Consider the following 14,486-nt stretch of genomic DNA (forward strand, 5'->3'; position numbering starts at 1 on the left):
GGGCGGCCCTCGTCCTACTGCGCAGACGCCGGCAGCACAGAACGTGCCGCAGACAGAGCGCAGCAGGGAAGGACTCGCCCTGTCAAGACTCGTCATCGGATCATCACTGAAGGTTCGGAGTCGGCGCTTCATATCGGGACTTACCCATTACGCGGTGGGCACGGGCTGAGGCATGGCGGGGGGCTGCGCCTGCTGCTCTGGCTTGGATCCTTTGTTCTGGCGGGCTCCTAAACTTCACCTGGGGTTACAGCTGGGGTACCCTTGTAAATGCCAGCTGTGACCTCAGCTTACCTCCCCAACGTCACCACTCACAGCCGTGACCAGCAGCTGCAGAGGCCAATCATGTTTTCTAATGTGACAGTGCACACAGACGAGTGAGGCCGTGCAGAGACCAAGTAAAACTGTGCGGCTTTAACCCCCATTTTGCTTGCTTTTTATGCTTATTATATTCCTGATGGTCAAATCTGAACATTAACATGGACTTCTCTGAATTTTGGGTTCACCCATCACTAGATATAATCCATGTATGGTAGATGCAAATGTGTGTGACGCGCAATCATTTGTTACATTTTCAAAATATTTGCGTTTACCACTGCACTTCACCTTCTGCCCAGCAGATGGCAGGGATGTACAGCTTGTGGTAGGAGAATGTACCCGTCACCGCCATCTGCTGGGCAGAGTGAAGTGCACAGCCATCAGCAGGTGGAGTTACCTATAACAAGCCAGAGCAAAATTCGCTGATAACAGCGAGCGATTGTGTTCAGCTACAAAAACTAAGGAAATCAAAGTGCCAGTGTTAAATCTGGTTAAATCACATGCAGATTAAATCAGGTATTGGCAATTAACCTCAATCCTCCTATATCTCCTAGTGGTGTCTAGCAGCAGGCTACCCTGGGAGTGGGGACAACTAGCTGTTGGTGGTCCACCATTAGTGCTACCACCCCTCATTTACCAGCAGGGGCCCCTGCCCATCACCATTTATTGTATAGACGTGCACCCGTCTCTCCGGCCGCACCCGACCCTGCGGCATCCGCCTTCTCCGGCCGCACCCGACACTGCGGCACCCGCCTTCTCCGGCCGCACCCGACACTGCGGCACCCGCCTTCTCCGGCCGCACCCGACACGGCGGCACCCGCCTTCTCCGGCCGCACCCGACACGGCGGCACCCGCCTTCTCCGGCCGCACCCGACACGGCGGCACCCGCCTTCTCCGGCCGCACCCGACACGGCGGCACCCGCCTTCTCCGGCCGCACCCGACACGGCGGCACCCGCCTTCTCCGGCCGCACCCGACACGGCGGCACCCGCCTTCTCCGGCCGCACCCGACACTGCGGCACCCGCCTTCTCCGGCCGCACCCGACACTGCGGCACCCGCCTTCTCCGGCCGCACTGCCTGGCCTGAGCTCCCACAAGAACAGCAACACAAACCAAGTATAAGTTTTTTGGGCGTTTTTTCTTTTATTTTACAGATTTGGGCCGTATGCAAAAAACTTCACGTCCTTGTATTCAGCATCCTGCGGAGAGAGAAGGAAAAGGGTCAGAATAAAGATATCTGCAGGGACCCCCAATACTCACACCTGGCTGACAATTTCTAGGAGGAATTAACACAGGAACTGCCCAAAAGATATTTTATGGGATACAGAACGATCTGATACAAGAGAAGTGACTGATCCCTCCATCTCTTCTCACCGTCATTTTGCACTTTTTCCCCTCCCCCACTGCTGTACGAGGGCTTCTTTTTGCGGGATGAGGTGTAGCATTGATTACACTATTCCCTTTATTATATAGATTACTGGAAACTGGGAAAAGTGCAGAGAAATGTGAAAAAACAAATCGTAATCCCGCCATTGTATTCTGGGTTTTGGTCGTATTGCACTAAAAACGACCCTAAGAAGTTTCCTGGTCAGAAGAACAGCGAGACCCAACTCAGTTTTTTTTTCTAAATAACTTTTGTGGATATAGATATAGCGTATTTTACAGATAAGATGCACATTTTCCCCCCCAAAACTGGGGGAGCATTATATACTCTGGATATGGCTTACCAGGGCGGTGTGGTGATGGTGGCGCAGGGTCAGCGGTACTGAGGGCTCGGAGAGGTCACTGCGGTGGAGCAGCTCAGGAGGGTCACAGGACAGAGGGTCGGGATGCTAAAGGTTTGTGGGATTTTGCGGCGTCAGACACCACTGATCTGCGGGCTGCTTTGAATCGCTGATAGTTGACGCGACGGACTTCAAGAAAATAGCCGTTCAGGCCAATCTGCACAAGTACCACCTCGTCACCCATTTTCTTGAAGTCCATTGTGTCAGTTGCCGGCAATTCAATAGTCTTCAACCCACCGGCAGATCAAAGTGCCAGCCGCAACACCATGAGCCAGCAGCATCGCCGACCCTCCGTCCACTGACCCAGCAGCATCGCCGACCCTCCGTCCACTGACCCAGCAGCATCGCCGACCCTCCGTCCACTGACCCAGCAGCATCGCCGACCCTCCGTCCACTGACCCAGCAGCATCGCCGACCCTCCGTCCACTGACCCAGTAGCATCGCCGACCCTCCGTCCACTGACCCAGCAGCATCGCCGACCCTCCGTCCACTGACCCAGCAGCATCGCCGACCCTCCGTCCACTGACCCAGCAGCATCGCCGACCCTCCGTCCACTGACCCAGCAGCATCGCCGACCCTCCGTCCACTGACCCAGCAGCATCGCCGACCCTCCGTCCACTGACCCAGCAGCATCGCCGACCCTCCGTCCACTGGACCCTCCTGAACCCGCAGCATCGCTGACCCTCCGTCCACTGACCCTCCTGAGCCCGCAGCATCGCCGACCCTCCGTCCACTGACCCAGCAGCATCGCCGACCCTCCGTCCACTGACCCAGCAGCATCGCCGACCCTCCGTCCACTGACCCAGCAGCATCGCCGACCCTCCGTCCACTGACCCAGCAGCATCGCCGACCCTCCGTCCACTGACCCAGCAGCATCGCCGACCCTCCGTCCACTGACCCAGCAGCATCGCCGACCCTCCGTCCACTGACCCAGCAGCATCGCCGACCCTCCGTCCACTGACCCAGCAGCATCGCCGACCCTCCGTCCACTGACCCAGCAGCATCGCCGACCCTCCGTCCACTGACCCAGCAGCATCGCCGACCCTCCGTCCACTGACCCAGCAGCATCGCCGACCCTCCGTCCACTGACCCTCCTGAACCCGCAGCATCGCCGACCCTCCGTCCACTGACCCTACTGAACCCGCAGCATCGCTGACCCTCCGTCCACTGCCCCTACTGAGCCCGCAGCATCGCCGACCCTCCGTCCACTGCCCCTCCTGAGCCCGCAGCATCGCTGACCCTCCGTCCACTGACCCCCCTCCTGAGCCCGCAGCATCGCCGACCCTCCGTCCACTGACCCTCCTGAGCCTGCAGCATCGCCGACCCTCCGTCCACTGACCCTCCTGAGCCCGCATCGCCGACCCTCCGTCCACTGACCCTCCTGAGCCGCAGCATCGCCGACCCTCCGTCCACTGACCCTCCTGAGCCGCAGCATCGCCGACCCTCCGTCCACTGACCCTCCTGAGCCGCAGCATCGCCGACCCTCCGTCCACTGACCCTCCTGAGCCCGCAGCATCGCCGACCCTCCGTCCACTGACCCTCCTGAGCCCGCAGCATCGCCGACCCTCCGTCCACTGACCCTCCTGAGCCCGCAGCATCGCCGACCCTCCATCCACTGACCCTCCTGAGCCCGCAGCATCGCCGACCCTCCGTCCACTGACCCTCCTGAGCCCGCAGCATCGCCGACCCTCCTTCCACTGCCCCTCCTGAGCCGCAGCATCGCCGACCCTCCGTCCACTGACCCTCCTGAGCCCGCAGCATCGCCGACCCTCCGTCCACTGACCCTCCTGAGCCCGCAGCATCGCTGACCCTCCATCCACTGCCCCTCCTGAACCCGCAGCATAGCCGACCCTCCGTCCACTGACCCTCCTGAGCCCGCAGCATCGCAGACCCTCCATCCACTGCCCCTCCTGAACCCGCAGCATAGCCGACCCTCCGTCCACTGACCCTCCTGAGCCCGCAGCATCGCCGACCCTCCGTCCAGACCCTCCTGAACCCGCAGCATAGCCGACCCTCCGTCCACTGACCCAGCAGCATTGCCCACCCTCCGTCTACTGACCCTCCTGAGCCCGCAGCATCGCCGACCCTCCATCCACTGACCCTCCTGAGCCGCAGCATCGCCGACCCTCCATCCACTGACCCTCCTGAGCCGCAGCATCGCCGACCGTCCATTTACTAACCCTCCTTAGAAGAGACACCTAATCCTTCAAGCCCGCAGCATCGCCGACCGTCCATTTACTAACCCTCCTTAGAAGAGACACCTAATCCTTCAAGCCCGCAGCATCGCCTGCCCTACCTCATGAGACCTTCCTGAGCCGCTCCCCCCGGTGAGCCAATATAAAATGCACTAGGATTATAAGACAGACCCCTATTTTATACAGTACAAAATATTTTTATTTTGCTATTTTCCTCCTTCAAATTTGGGGTCTTACAATTCAGTGCATCTTATAAAACAAAAATTCAGTATATCTAAAAATTGCAATAAAAAAAAATAAATAAATTTGGTTCCTGTAGTTCTAAACGGAGCTCTTTTGCATCTAGTTTTCCACAGGGGGAGCGGCGTGAGAATTATTTTTTGCACTGAGTGGATTTTTTCATTAGCACCAATTTGTTACATACATTTAGTATTTCTTGCTTTTTTTCTGGAGAATGGGGGGGGGGGGGGGGGCGCTTATGGAAATGTGACACAAGGAGGGATGAGCAAAAACGAACAGTGAAGCTTGTGGTTTGTATAGGACACCGGATGACCGGGCTCAAACCTGAACGAATAGTGTCCGAGATCAGGTGCAGTTCAGATGTTAAAAAATACAGTTTCTTGAAAGCCTGGAGCGAGGGAGAATTACTGCAACCATTTTACAGCACATCAGTTTGGGTCCCCATTGACTTCTATGGGGTTAGGGGTCAGGTTCAGATCCCGAACCGAACTTATCCATGTTATGGCCAAACCAGAATGTCAATGGGTTTAAAGGGAACCTGTCAGCAGAAATTTTGCTTTAAACCTAAAAGTGTCCACCTCTGCAGCTCGTGGGCTGTATTCTAGCAAGGTTCGTGGGGTCATCTGGCGAGCGCTTGCGCAGAACGCTGGAGGCAGAGGGGAAAGCGCGGGCACGAGATTATGGGCGGGCACTTGCTGATGACAATCAAAGTGCCGCCCATAATCTCGTGCCCGTGAAACACGTCACCAGCGGTCACACAGTGCACAGTCCCGGTACAGTCGCACGGCGCATGCGCGGGACCTCGGGCGCACTGGGCGGTGTCCTGAGATATGAAATGGAGCATTGGGGGGGGGGGGGCGACGTAAATCGGCAGGAGGGACAGTAACAGACACCAGACAGCCCGCCCCCATGGATAATTTAGAAGATTTGCATAACAAAAAGGTACAACTTTATAAAGTATTTAATTTAGTCTAAAAGGGGGCACAAAAACTATAGGAACCTGCTAGAACGCAGCCCAGGAGCTGCAGAGGGGGAAACATTTAGGTTTAAAGCAAAATTTCTGCTGACAGGTTCCCTTTAATTGCTCATCCTTCGAAACGACAGAATAACACCAGTTCTGGACTTATATTTTTGATAAATTGGTCATTTACAGACTCGTCGTTTCAAAATTGACTTCCATTTGTTCTCGGACTGAGAAACGTTTTTTTTGGTTTTTTTTTAAGAGAATTTTTAACCCCATGCGGCATCAGGCCGGGCCTTCTACAGACCACTATGATCACAATCACCAGAACCTTCTCAGACAAATGCCTCAAAGACATCACGTGACGGGCGGTCCTCGTCCTACTGCGCAGACGCCGGCAGCACAGAACGTGCCGCAGACAGAGCGCAGCAGGGAAGGACTCGCCCTGTCAGACTCGTCATCGGATCATCACTGAAGGTTCGGAGTCGGCGCTCCATATCAGGACTTACCCATTACGCGGTGGGCACAGGCTGGGGCATGGCGGGGGGCTGCGCCTGCTGCTCTGGCTTGGCTCCTTTCTGCTCAGAGATGGGGGTTGTTGGCAGGATCTCTTCTTTAGGCTCCACGATGCTGACGTGATCAGGCAGGGGCTTCTTGGGGCCAATCTTTCCGCTTGGGTCCCATGGGAGCATAATCTTCACCTTGATGCCCAGAACACCTGCAGAACAATCAGCGGTCAGAACTAATAAATCAGAGCCCTCGCCTCTCCTCCGGTCAGTACAGACACATCAGAGCCCTCGCCTCTCCTGCCCGCCCCTCCGGTCAGTACAGATCCATCCGAGCCCTCGCCTCTCCTGTCCGCCCCTCCGGTCAGTACAGACCCATCAGAGCCCTCGCCTCTCCTGTCCGCCCCTCCGGTCAGTACAGACCCATCAGAGCCCTCGCCTCTCCTGTCCGCCCCTCCGGTCAGTACTAATACATCAGAGCCCTCGCCTCTCCTGTCCGCCCCTCCGGTCAGTACAGACCCATCAGAGCCCTCGCCTCTCCCGCCCGCCCCTCCGGTCAGTACAGATCTATCCGAGCCCTCGCCTCTCCCGCCCGCCCCTCCAGTCAGTACAGATCTATCCGAGCCCTGGCCTCTCCTGCCCGCCCTTCCGGTCAGTACAGATCCATCCGAGCCCTCACCTCTCCTGCCCGTCCCTCACACCCTTCTCAGAGAAATGCATCAAATCAATCAGTAGGTGGGACGCGTGGAGTGGAGAGAGCCAACACACAGACACAGAACGTGGCTCCGCGCCGGCTCCTCCGCAGACACTGCCCCAATCTGACTCGTCATCGGATCATCACTGAAGGGTGGATGCACCGACAGCCATAACCTACAAGGGCCGGACATCTCACCCTGTCTGAGCAGGACGTGGCGCACGGCCGTGTCCACATAGTAGTTCACGGGGTCTCCGCTGTGAATCATCAGGCCGTCCACGAATTTCATGGACTTGGCTCTCTGTCCTCGCAGTTTGCCGGACACCACGACCTCGCAACCCTTGGCTCCGCTCTCCATGATGAAGCGCAGGACGCCGTAGCAGGCTCTGCGGGGAAAAAAAGTCAATGTCAACTTAGTGATATCAGAAATCGCACAGAAGCTGCCACTCGCCATTAACCCCTCGCCTACAAGTCAACCATTGCTTTTTTTGTTTTTCCTTTGTGTATTTGGCACTAACAGAAAATAACCGGTGAAAGTCATCCCATAGAGTGCAAAGAGCGGCCCAATACTGACCTGCAATACCCAATATAAAGCCATGGCACATGCACAACACTAGGGGTTTATTTCGGCAGATTAGGAGTTTCGGGAAGATTTTAGCCACTGGTCAATTTTTCACTCACAAACATGTCAGAAAATCCACAATGTGTCCGCCACATGTGAACTGTCCCCTAAAGTGTTAAAAATAGCTCAACGTTATGTGATTTGCCCAAAGGAAGGACGAGGGGTTTCTAAAAACAAATAGTCCAAGAGAAAGAGGCACGGCCCAATCCATCCAATATTCCAAAGTGCTTTATTTACTTAATTCGGTGCAGGCAAAAATAGCTGGGAAAGAGCTGGGTGCGGGCCCCCAGTGGACGACGGCCGTTTCGCACCTCCTTGTGCTTCAACGGGTCCCTTGGAAGCACAAGGGGGTGCGAAACAGCCGTTGTCCACTTGGGACCCGCACCCGGCTCTTTCCCTGCACCAAAGTAAATAAAGCACTTTGGAATATTGGATGGATTGGACCTTGGCTCTCTTCTTGGATTGGGACTTCCTCCTACTCTGACCACGTGCACCCGTGACCATTTCCCTTAAACGGATGACCTGGAGCTAACCTACCTCTTCCCGGTATAAAGGTATTGCGTGGTTCTCGCAAAACCGCTTCTGCGTATCATTTTTAAAAACAAATATAGTCTCTCTCTAGAGTCATGCAACGAGACCCCTCCAAATCCAGGATAACCCCAGACTTTACTTCTCAGACAAATGCCTCGTAACTCGTCTTCACGCCTCGTCCAGTCTGTGTCAGGGCAGAGGAGGCAGCGAGCAGAACGCAGCTCCCTCCACTACCCAGACACATAGGAACCAGGTTAGACTCGTCATCGAAATCATCACCGAAGTAAAACCTGCAGGTCAGACAGCGGCGACTAACCCCGGCCCACCTCCTGACCACCAGACCTCACCTCCTGACCGCCAGGCCTCCCAGGAGCTTGTAACGCAGGGACTCTGCTTGGGCGATAGCGCACAGACCCCGAGTGGCGACCTTCTCTGCATACAGCTGAAAGACACAAATCAACGGGTTAGAGGCCGAAGAAAAGAAAAAAAAAAAAAAAAAAGCATTCCATGAAACCCGCCCGGCCATTACCATTCAGAGATTTTCTCCAGACTAACAGCTGACAACAGGGAACAATAATCTACAGCCACTAAAGTGCGGCCATTTAAGTGCAACCTAAGGGGATGTTTGATGTCAGGGCTTGTTTATTTGTGGGATGGGTTGTACTTTTTGAATGACGCCATTTTTTACCATATGAAGTAATGGTAAGTGGGGAAAAAAAATCCAAGTGTGATGAATTAGAAAAGAAAAAAAAGTGAAATTAGGCAGAAAAAAAATATGTTAATTGACGTCATGGGGGCCACTGATGGGGTTGGGAATGACTCCCTCACCGCCGACACGTGTTTGACAGTGGAATTCAACAGGTTAGCAACAGTGCAGATCTCCAGTCCACCTGCGAAATGCAGTTAAATTCATGTGTCCAGCTGCCGGAAAGGACACAGCACAGCGGCAAAAAAAACAAAAAAAAAAACAAAAAACAGATGGCGCTGTATCCGGCGCCATGTACAATGAAAGCCTATGGGCGCCATATCCGTCATAATGCGGCATACAACGCATTACAGTGACAGATTCCGTTTTTTCTACGGAGCATGCTCAGTAGCACAACGGATCCATCCAAAAACTTAAGGAACTGATGGAAAAAACTGATGCAACTGATCAGGCGAAAAAACTGATCAGTTGCATCAGTTTTTACACCGGATTGTGCCTGATGACAAAAAACTGATGTTTTAAAGCAGCCTTCAAGGCAGATGATGGCTGATTAAATCAGCCAGCATCAAAGGCAGCAAGACGACCCATAAAGTACATAGCACGTGAAGGGGTTTACTGGCTATTGCTGGGTTTTGACCCCAGTGCATAAATTTCACTAATAAAGCATCCCTGGGGCACAATAGTAGTTTTCATAGGGTGAAGACGTCCGCACAGCATTCTATGAGGGTGAAGTGACGTCAAATATCAGATTATAAGTATAAACCCGTTATGTTGTGTCATATGGCTAACATATCACCATATAAGCAGGGGCTCAGACGGCGACGCAGCAAGCGCTTACCTCAACGCTGCCCTCGGGAAAGCCGAACCTCTTCTGTACTACAGCAGTCAGCTCGCGGATACGGCGCCCCTTCTCACCGAGGACGTTCTGGGTCCTGGAGGGATAAGCACAAAATGGTCATGGATTCAGGTCCGACACTAAAAGGCACCAGACATTAATCACCAGGGAGGGCTCAGCGCATACATCAGGAGGGGGCTGTACACGGCGGTCAGGTATGGATCGCACATACAGGCAGGCGTCAGCGCAGCTCACCCGCGGATGCAGCAGTAAGAGGAGGCGGGAAACCACTTAAATAATGCAGTCTTATGTATAAAACACTTGCAACTTCTCATCGGAGGTTTCAGATTTTAATCAGACAGTAATATCTCTGCTTCCGGTCAACGAATGAAGCCATATCTGCTCTCATCAAGAGGCTGAGCAGCTCACACAGCTGAGGATTTGTTACAATGTACATGCATAGGACAGTTATGTTTTGTCCAAATGAATGAAGAAGACAGGTGACCGACACCCGCCGACTCTGCCCATGTAACAGCGTGGAGCCAGAACAGCGCCATAAAGTTATAAGCAGGACGAGGTCAGGAGGGGGGGTCATAGTCAGTTTTCTGTGCCTGGTAGAAGCTATAAACTCACCTGGTGGCAAGAATGATGATTTCTGTCCTGGTTGGGGTGACTCGGACCTCCACGCCGGAGTAGCCATCTTCAGCCAGCTCCCGGGTCAGGAACTCATTCAATTCAGCTTTGAAGATGCCATCAGCGACAAACTACAAAGAGATGGAAAAGGGGGATAAGTAAAAAAGGATAAGACCACCGAAGCCCAACGATGCAGACCACACGGCTGATGACCACTGCTCCTAACACCTCGATACAGCCAGACAAGCAGGTATTGGGGCCGGAGACACCCCCCCATACACAGCTATACAGGCGACAGGAGTATAGGAGACCCCCCCCTCCATACACCGCTACACAGGGGGGCAGGAGTATAGGAGACCCCCCCCCATACACTGCTATACAGGGGGGCAGGAGTGTAGGAGCCCCCCCCATACACCGCTATACAGGGGGGCAGGAGTGTAGGAGCCCCCCCCATACACCGCTATACAGGGGGGCAGGAGTGTAGGAGACCCCCCCCCGGTGCACAGCTATACAGAGGGGCAGGAGTGTAGGAGACCCCCCCGGTGCACAGCTATACAGGGGGGCAGGAGTGCAGGAGACCCCCCCGGTGCACAGCTATACAGGGGGGCAGGTGTATAGGAGACCCCCCCGGTGCACAGCTATACAGGGGGGCAGGAGTATAGGAGACCCCCCCCAGGTGCACAGCTATACAGGGGGGCAGGAGTATAGGAGACCCCCCCCCAGGTGCACAGCTATACAGGGGGGCAGGAGTATAGGAGACCCCCCCCCAGGTGCACAGCTATACAGGGGGGCAGGAGTATAGGAGACCCCCCCCGGTGCACAGCTATACAGGGGGGCAGGAGTATAGGAGACCCCCCCCGGTGCACAGCTATACAGGGGGGCAGGAGTATAGGAGACCCCCCCCCCAGGTGCACAGCTATACAGGGGGGCAGGAGTATAGGAGACCCCCCCCCAGGTGCACAGCTATACAGGGGGGCAGGAGTATAGGAGACCCCCCCCGGTGCACAGCTATACAGGGGGGCAGGAGTATAGGAGACCCCCCCCGGTGCACAGCTATACAGGGGGGCAGGAGTATAGGAGACCCCCCCCCCCGGTGCACAGCTATACAGGGGGGCAGGAGTATAGGAGACCCCCCCCGGTGCACAGCTATACAGGGGGGCAGGAGTGTAGGAGACCCCCCCCAGGTGCACAGCTATACAGGGGGGCAGGAGTATAGGAGACCCCCCCCCAGGTGCACAGCTATACAGGGGGGCAGGAGTATAGGAGACCCCCCCCCAGGTGCACAGCTATACAGGGGGGCAGGTGTATAGGAGACCCCCCCGGTGCACAGCTATACAGGGGGGCAGGAGTATAGGAGACCCCCCCAGGTGCACAGCTATACAGGGGGGCAGGAGTATAGGAGACCCCCCCCCAGGTGCACAGCTATACAGGGGGGCAGGAGTATAGGAGACCCCCCCCCAGGTGCACAGCTATACAGGGGGGCAGGAGTATAGGAGACCCCCCCCCAGGTGCACAGCTATACAGGGGGGCAGGAGTATAGGAGACCCCCCCCGGTGCACAGCTATACAGGGGGGCAGGAGTATAGGAGACCCCCCCCCCCCGGTGCACAGCTATACAGGGGGGCAGGAGTATAGGAGACCCCCCCCCCCCCCGGTGCATAGCTATACAGGGGGGCAGGAGTATAGGAGACCCCCCCCGGTGCACAGCTATACAGGGGGGCAGGAGTGTAGGAGACCCCCCCCCCGGTGCACAGCTATACAGGGGGGCAGGAGTGTAGGAGACCCCCCCCGGTGCACAGCTATACAGGGGGGCAGGAGTATAGGAGACCCCCCCCCCCGGTGCACAGCTATACAGGGGGGCAGGAGTGTAGGAGACCCCCCCCCGGTGCACAGCTATACAGGAGGGCAGGAGTATAGGAGACCCCCCCCCCCCGGTGCACAGCTATACAGGGGGGCAGGAGTGTAGGAGACCCCCCCCCCGGTGCACAGCTATACAGGGGGGCAGGAGTGTAGGAGACCCCCCCCCCGGTGCACAGCTATACAGGGGGGCAGGAGTATAGGAGACCCCCCCCCCGGTGCACAGCTATACAGGGGGGCAGGAGTATAGGAGACCCCCCCCCCCCGGTGCACAGCTATACAGGGGGGCAGGAGTGTAGGAGACCCCCCCCCCCGGTGCACAGCTATACAGGGGGGCAGGAGTGTAGGAGACCCCCCCCCGGTGCACAGCTATACAGGGGGGCAGGAGTGTAGGAGACCCCCCCCCCCGGTGCACAGCTATACAGGGGGGCAGGAGTATAGGAGACCCCCCCCCCCGGTGCACAGCTATACAGGGGGGCAGGAGTGTAGGAGACCCCCCCCCGGTGCACAGCTATACAGGAGGGCAGGAGTATAGGAGACCCCCCCCCGGTGCACAGCTATACAGGGGGGCAGGAGTGTAGGAGACCACCCCCCCCCGGTGCACAGCTATACAGGGGGGCAGGAGTATAGGAGACCCCCCGGTGCACAGCTATACAGGGGGCAGGAGTGTAGGAAACCCCAATCCGGTCTCCATAGTAACCCACAGACGAGGTCTGGTAGGAGACCCACACATGACAGGGAGTTGTAGTGCGCCTTCGCCCTCCGGGGGCTGCTCGTACACACGCACAGAGGCCCCCGCCACCCGCCCGGCACTGCCACATACGAGGCCGCCATGTCCGCCGGGAGCGCAGGCCCCAACCAATCCACCGTAATCCGCGCCCATTCCCGGGCCACCACCGCCAGCCGTCCGCCAGCACAGCGGGGGAGAGCCCGGGGATCACATGGTGCCGATATTACCGAGCACCCCGCTTCACACACCCCGGGCGCCGCTCACCTTCCGCTTCTTCGAGATCTGCACCGCCATCTTGCTCCGCGCTGCTGAAAGGAAAGGGAAATCACTTCCGGGGGAAGTCAATATATACGGTCAACCGGAAGCGGAAGAGGGGCCGCTGCAGCTCGGGGAATGATGGGAGGTGTAGTTCTGCTGCTGTGTCCCGGTGTATGGCACATTGGGGTCAGTTATAAGGAGTGCACACAGTCTGTAGTGGGGTTTATGAGGAGAATATCTCCCTGTGTCATTTATCTGACGTATAACAACACATTTTTTTATTATTATATGTAGTTTCTGCAACAAAATTCACTCCACATCTAATGATACGTTTCTGGTAAGAAAATTAAGGGGCAGGTGACGCCCCAAGAGTCAGACATGAAAAGAACTGCAAAACTAATGGCGACCAGACGCTTTATAATTCATACAGCTCAACTGAGGGCGGGAATAGATCTCCACTCACCCTGACAGGCGTGTAATAGGGTCCTGACCGGAGATTACAGACCCGCTCCAAAACGCGTCAGGAAAAAATGCGCACATGTATATCCATTACTAATGAATATCAGGATCTCTGCTGCTGTCAGTGAACGGGAGCATATTTGGGGTCTGTGTATATATACATATATCAGGGGTCCGGCCTGGCGTCTGTATATATCAGGGGTCCGGGCCTGGCTTCTGTATATATCAGGGGTCCGGCCTGGCGTCTGTATATATCAGGGGTCCGGCCTGGCGTCTGTATATATCAGGGGTCCGGCCTGGCGTCTGTATATATCAGGGCTCCGGCCTGGCGTCTGTATATATCAGGGCTCCGGCCTGGCGTCTGTATATATCAGGGGTCCGGCCTGGCGTCTGTATATATCAGGGGTCCGGCCTGGCGTCTGTATATATCAGGGGTCCGGCCTGGCGTTTGTATATATCAGGGGTCCGGCCTGGCGTCTGTATATATCAGGGGTCCGGCCTGGCGTCTGTATATATCAGGGCTCCGGCCTGGCATCTGTATATATCAGGGCTCCGGTCTGGCGTCTGTATATATCAGGGGTCCGGGCCTGGCATCTGTATATATCAGGGGTCCGGCCTGGCGTCTGTATATATCAGGGCTCCGGCCTGGCGTCTGTATATATCAGGGCTCCGGCCTGGCGTCTGTATATATCAGGGCTCCGGCCTGGCGTCTGTATATATCAGGGCTCCGGTCTGGCGTCTGTATATATCAGGGGTCCGGCCTGGCGTCTGTATATATCAGGGCTCCGGCCTGGTGTCTGTATATATCAGGGCTCCGGTCTGGCGTCTGTATATATCAGGGGTCCGGCCTGGCATCTGTATACCTCAGGGGTCCGGCCTGGCATCTGTATATATCAGGGGTCCGGCCTGGCGTCTGTATATATCAGGGGTCCGGCCTGGCATCTGTATACCTCAGGGGTCCGGCCTGGCATCTGTATATATCAGGGGTCCAGCCTGGCATCTGTATATATCAGGGGTCCGGGCCTGGCATCTGTATATATCGGGGTCCAGCCTGGCATCTGTATATATCAGGGGTCCGGCCTGGCGTCTGTATATATCAGGGGTCCGGCCTGGCATCTGTATATATCAGGGGTCCGGGCCTGGCATCTGTATACCTCAGGGT

General features: G+C 56.2%; 1 protein-coding gene and 3 non-coding genes across 4 annotated transcripts in view; all 4 read right to left on the reverse strand.

Annotated features, from left to right (window-relative positions):
- LOC142292805 (small nucleolar RNA SNORD15) overlaps positions 1 to 112 on the reverse strand; it is a 148-nt gene extending 36 nt beyond the window's left edge. The window contains exon 1 of the small nucleolar RNA XR_012750825.1: positions 1 to 112. This exon is cut by the window's left edge and continues 36 nt beyond it. This is a non-coding gene — a small nucleolar RNA (small nucleolar RNA SNORD15).
- Positions 113 to 1,433: 1,321 nt separating this feature from the next.
- Positions 1,434 to 12,931, reverse strand: RPS3 (ribosomal protein S3). Its single transcript, XM_075337613.1, has 7 exons — positions 12,872 to 12,931; positions 10,022 to 10,152; positions 9,392 to 9,485; positions 8,195 to 8,289; positions 6,893 to 7,080; positions 6,004 to 6,212; positions 1,434 to 1,513 (listed from the first exon to the last, which is right to left on the reverse strand). Exons 1-6 carry the CDS (start codon positions 12,899 to 12,901, stop codon positions 6,007 to 6,009), a joined length of 744 nt encoding a protein of 247 aa, XP_075193728.1. The 5' UTR covers positions 12,902 to 12,931; the 3' UTR covers positions 1,434 to 1,513; positions 6,004 to 6,006.
- LOC142292804 (small nucleolar RNA SNORD15) lies at positions 5,825 to 5,971 on the reverse strand. Its single transcript, XR_012750824.1, has one exon. It is a non-coding gene; the product is annotated as a small nucleolar RNA SNORD15 (small nucleolar RNA).
- LOC142292806 (small nucleolar RNA SNORD15) lies at positions 6,702 to 6,846 on the reverse strand. The gene has a single exon (XR_012750826.1). It is a non-coding gene; the product is annotated as a small nucleolar RNA SNORD15 (small nucleolar RNA).
- Positions 12,932 to 14,486: the final 1,555 nt, after the last annotated feature.

The sequence above is a fragment of the Anomaloglossus baeobatrachus genome, chromosome 2 (genome assembly GCF_048569485.1).
Source record: "Anomaloglossus baeobatrachus isolate aAnoBae1 chromosome 2, aAnoBae1.hap1, whole genome shotgun sequence".
NCBI classification, from domain to species: domain Eukaryota; kingdom Metazoa; phylum Chordata; class Amphibia; order Anura; family Aromobatidae; genus Anomaloglossus; species Anomaloglossus baeobatrachus.

Coding starts and splice junctions, on each gene's coding strand:
- RPS3 (XM_075337613.1), bottom strand. CDS start 12,901: ATGGCGGTGCAGATCTCGAAGAAGCGGAAG. Junction 10,153..12,871: donor AGATCTCGAAGAAGCGGAAG/GTGAGCGGCGCC, acceptor ATCTCTTTGTAG/TTTGTCGCTGATGGCATCTT. Junction 8,290..9,391: donor TTCCCGAGGGCAGCGTTGAG/GTAAGCGCTTGC, acceptor TGTGTCTTTCAG/CTGTATGCAGAGAAGGTCGC.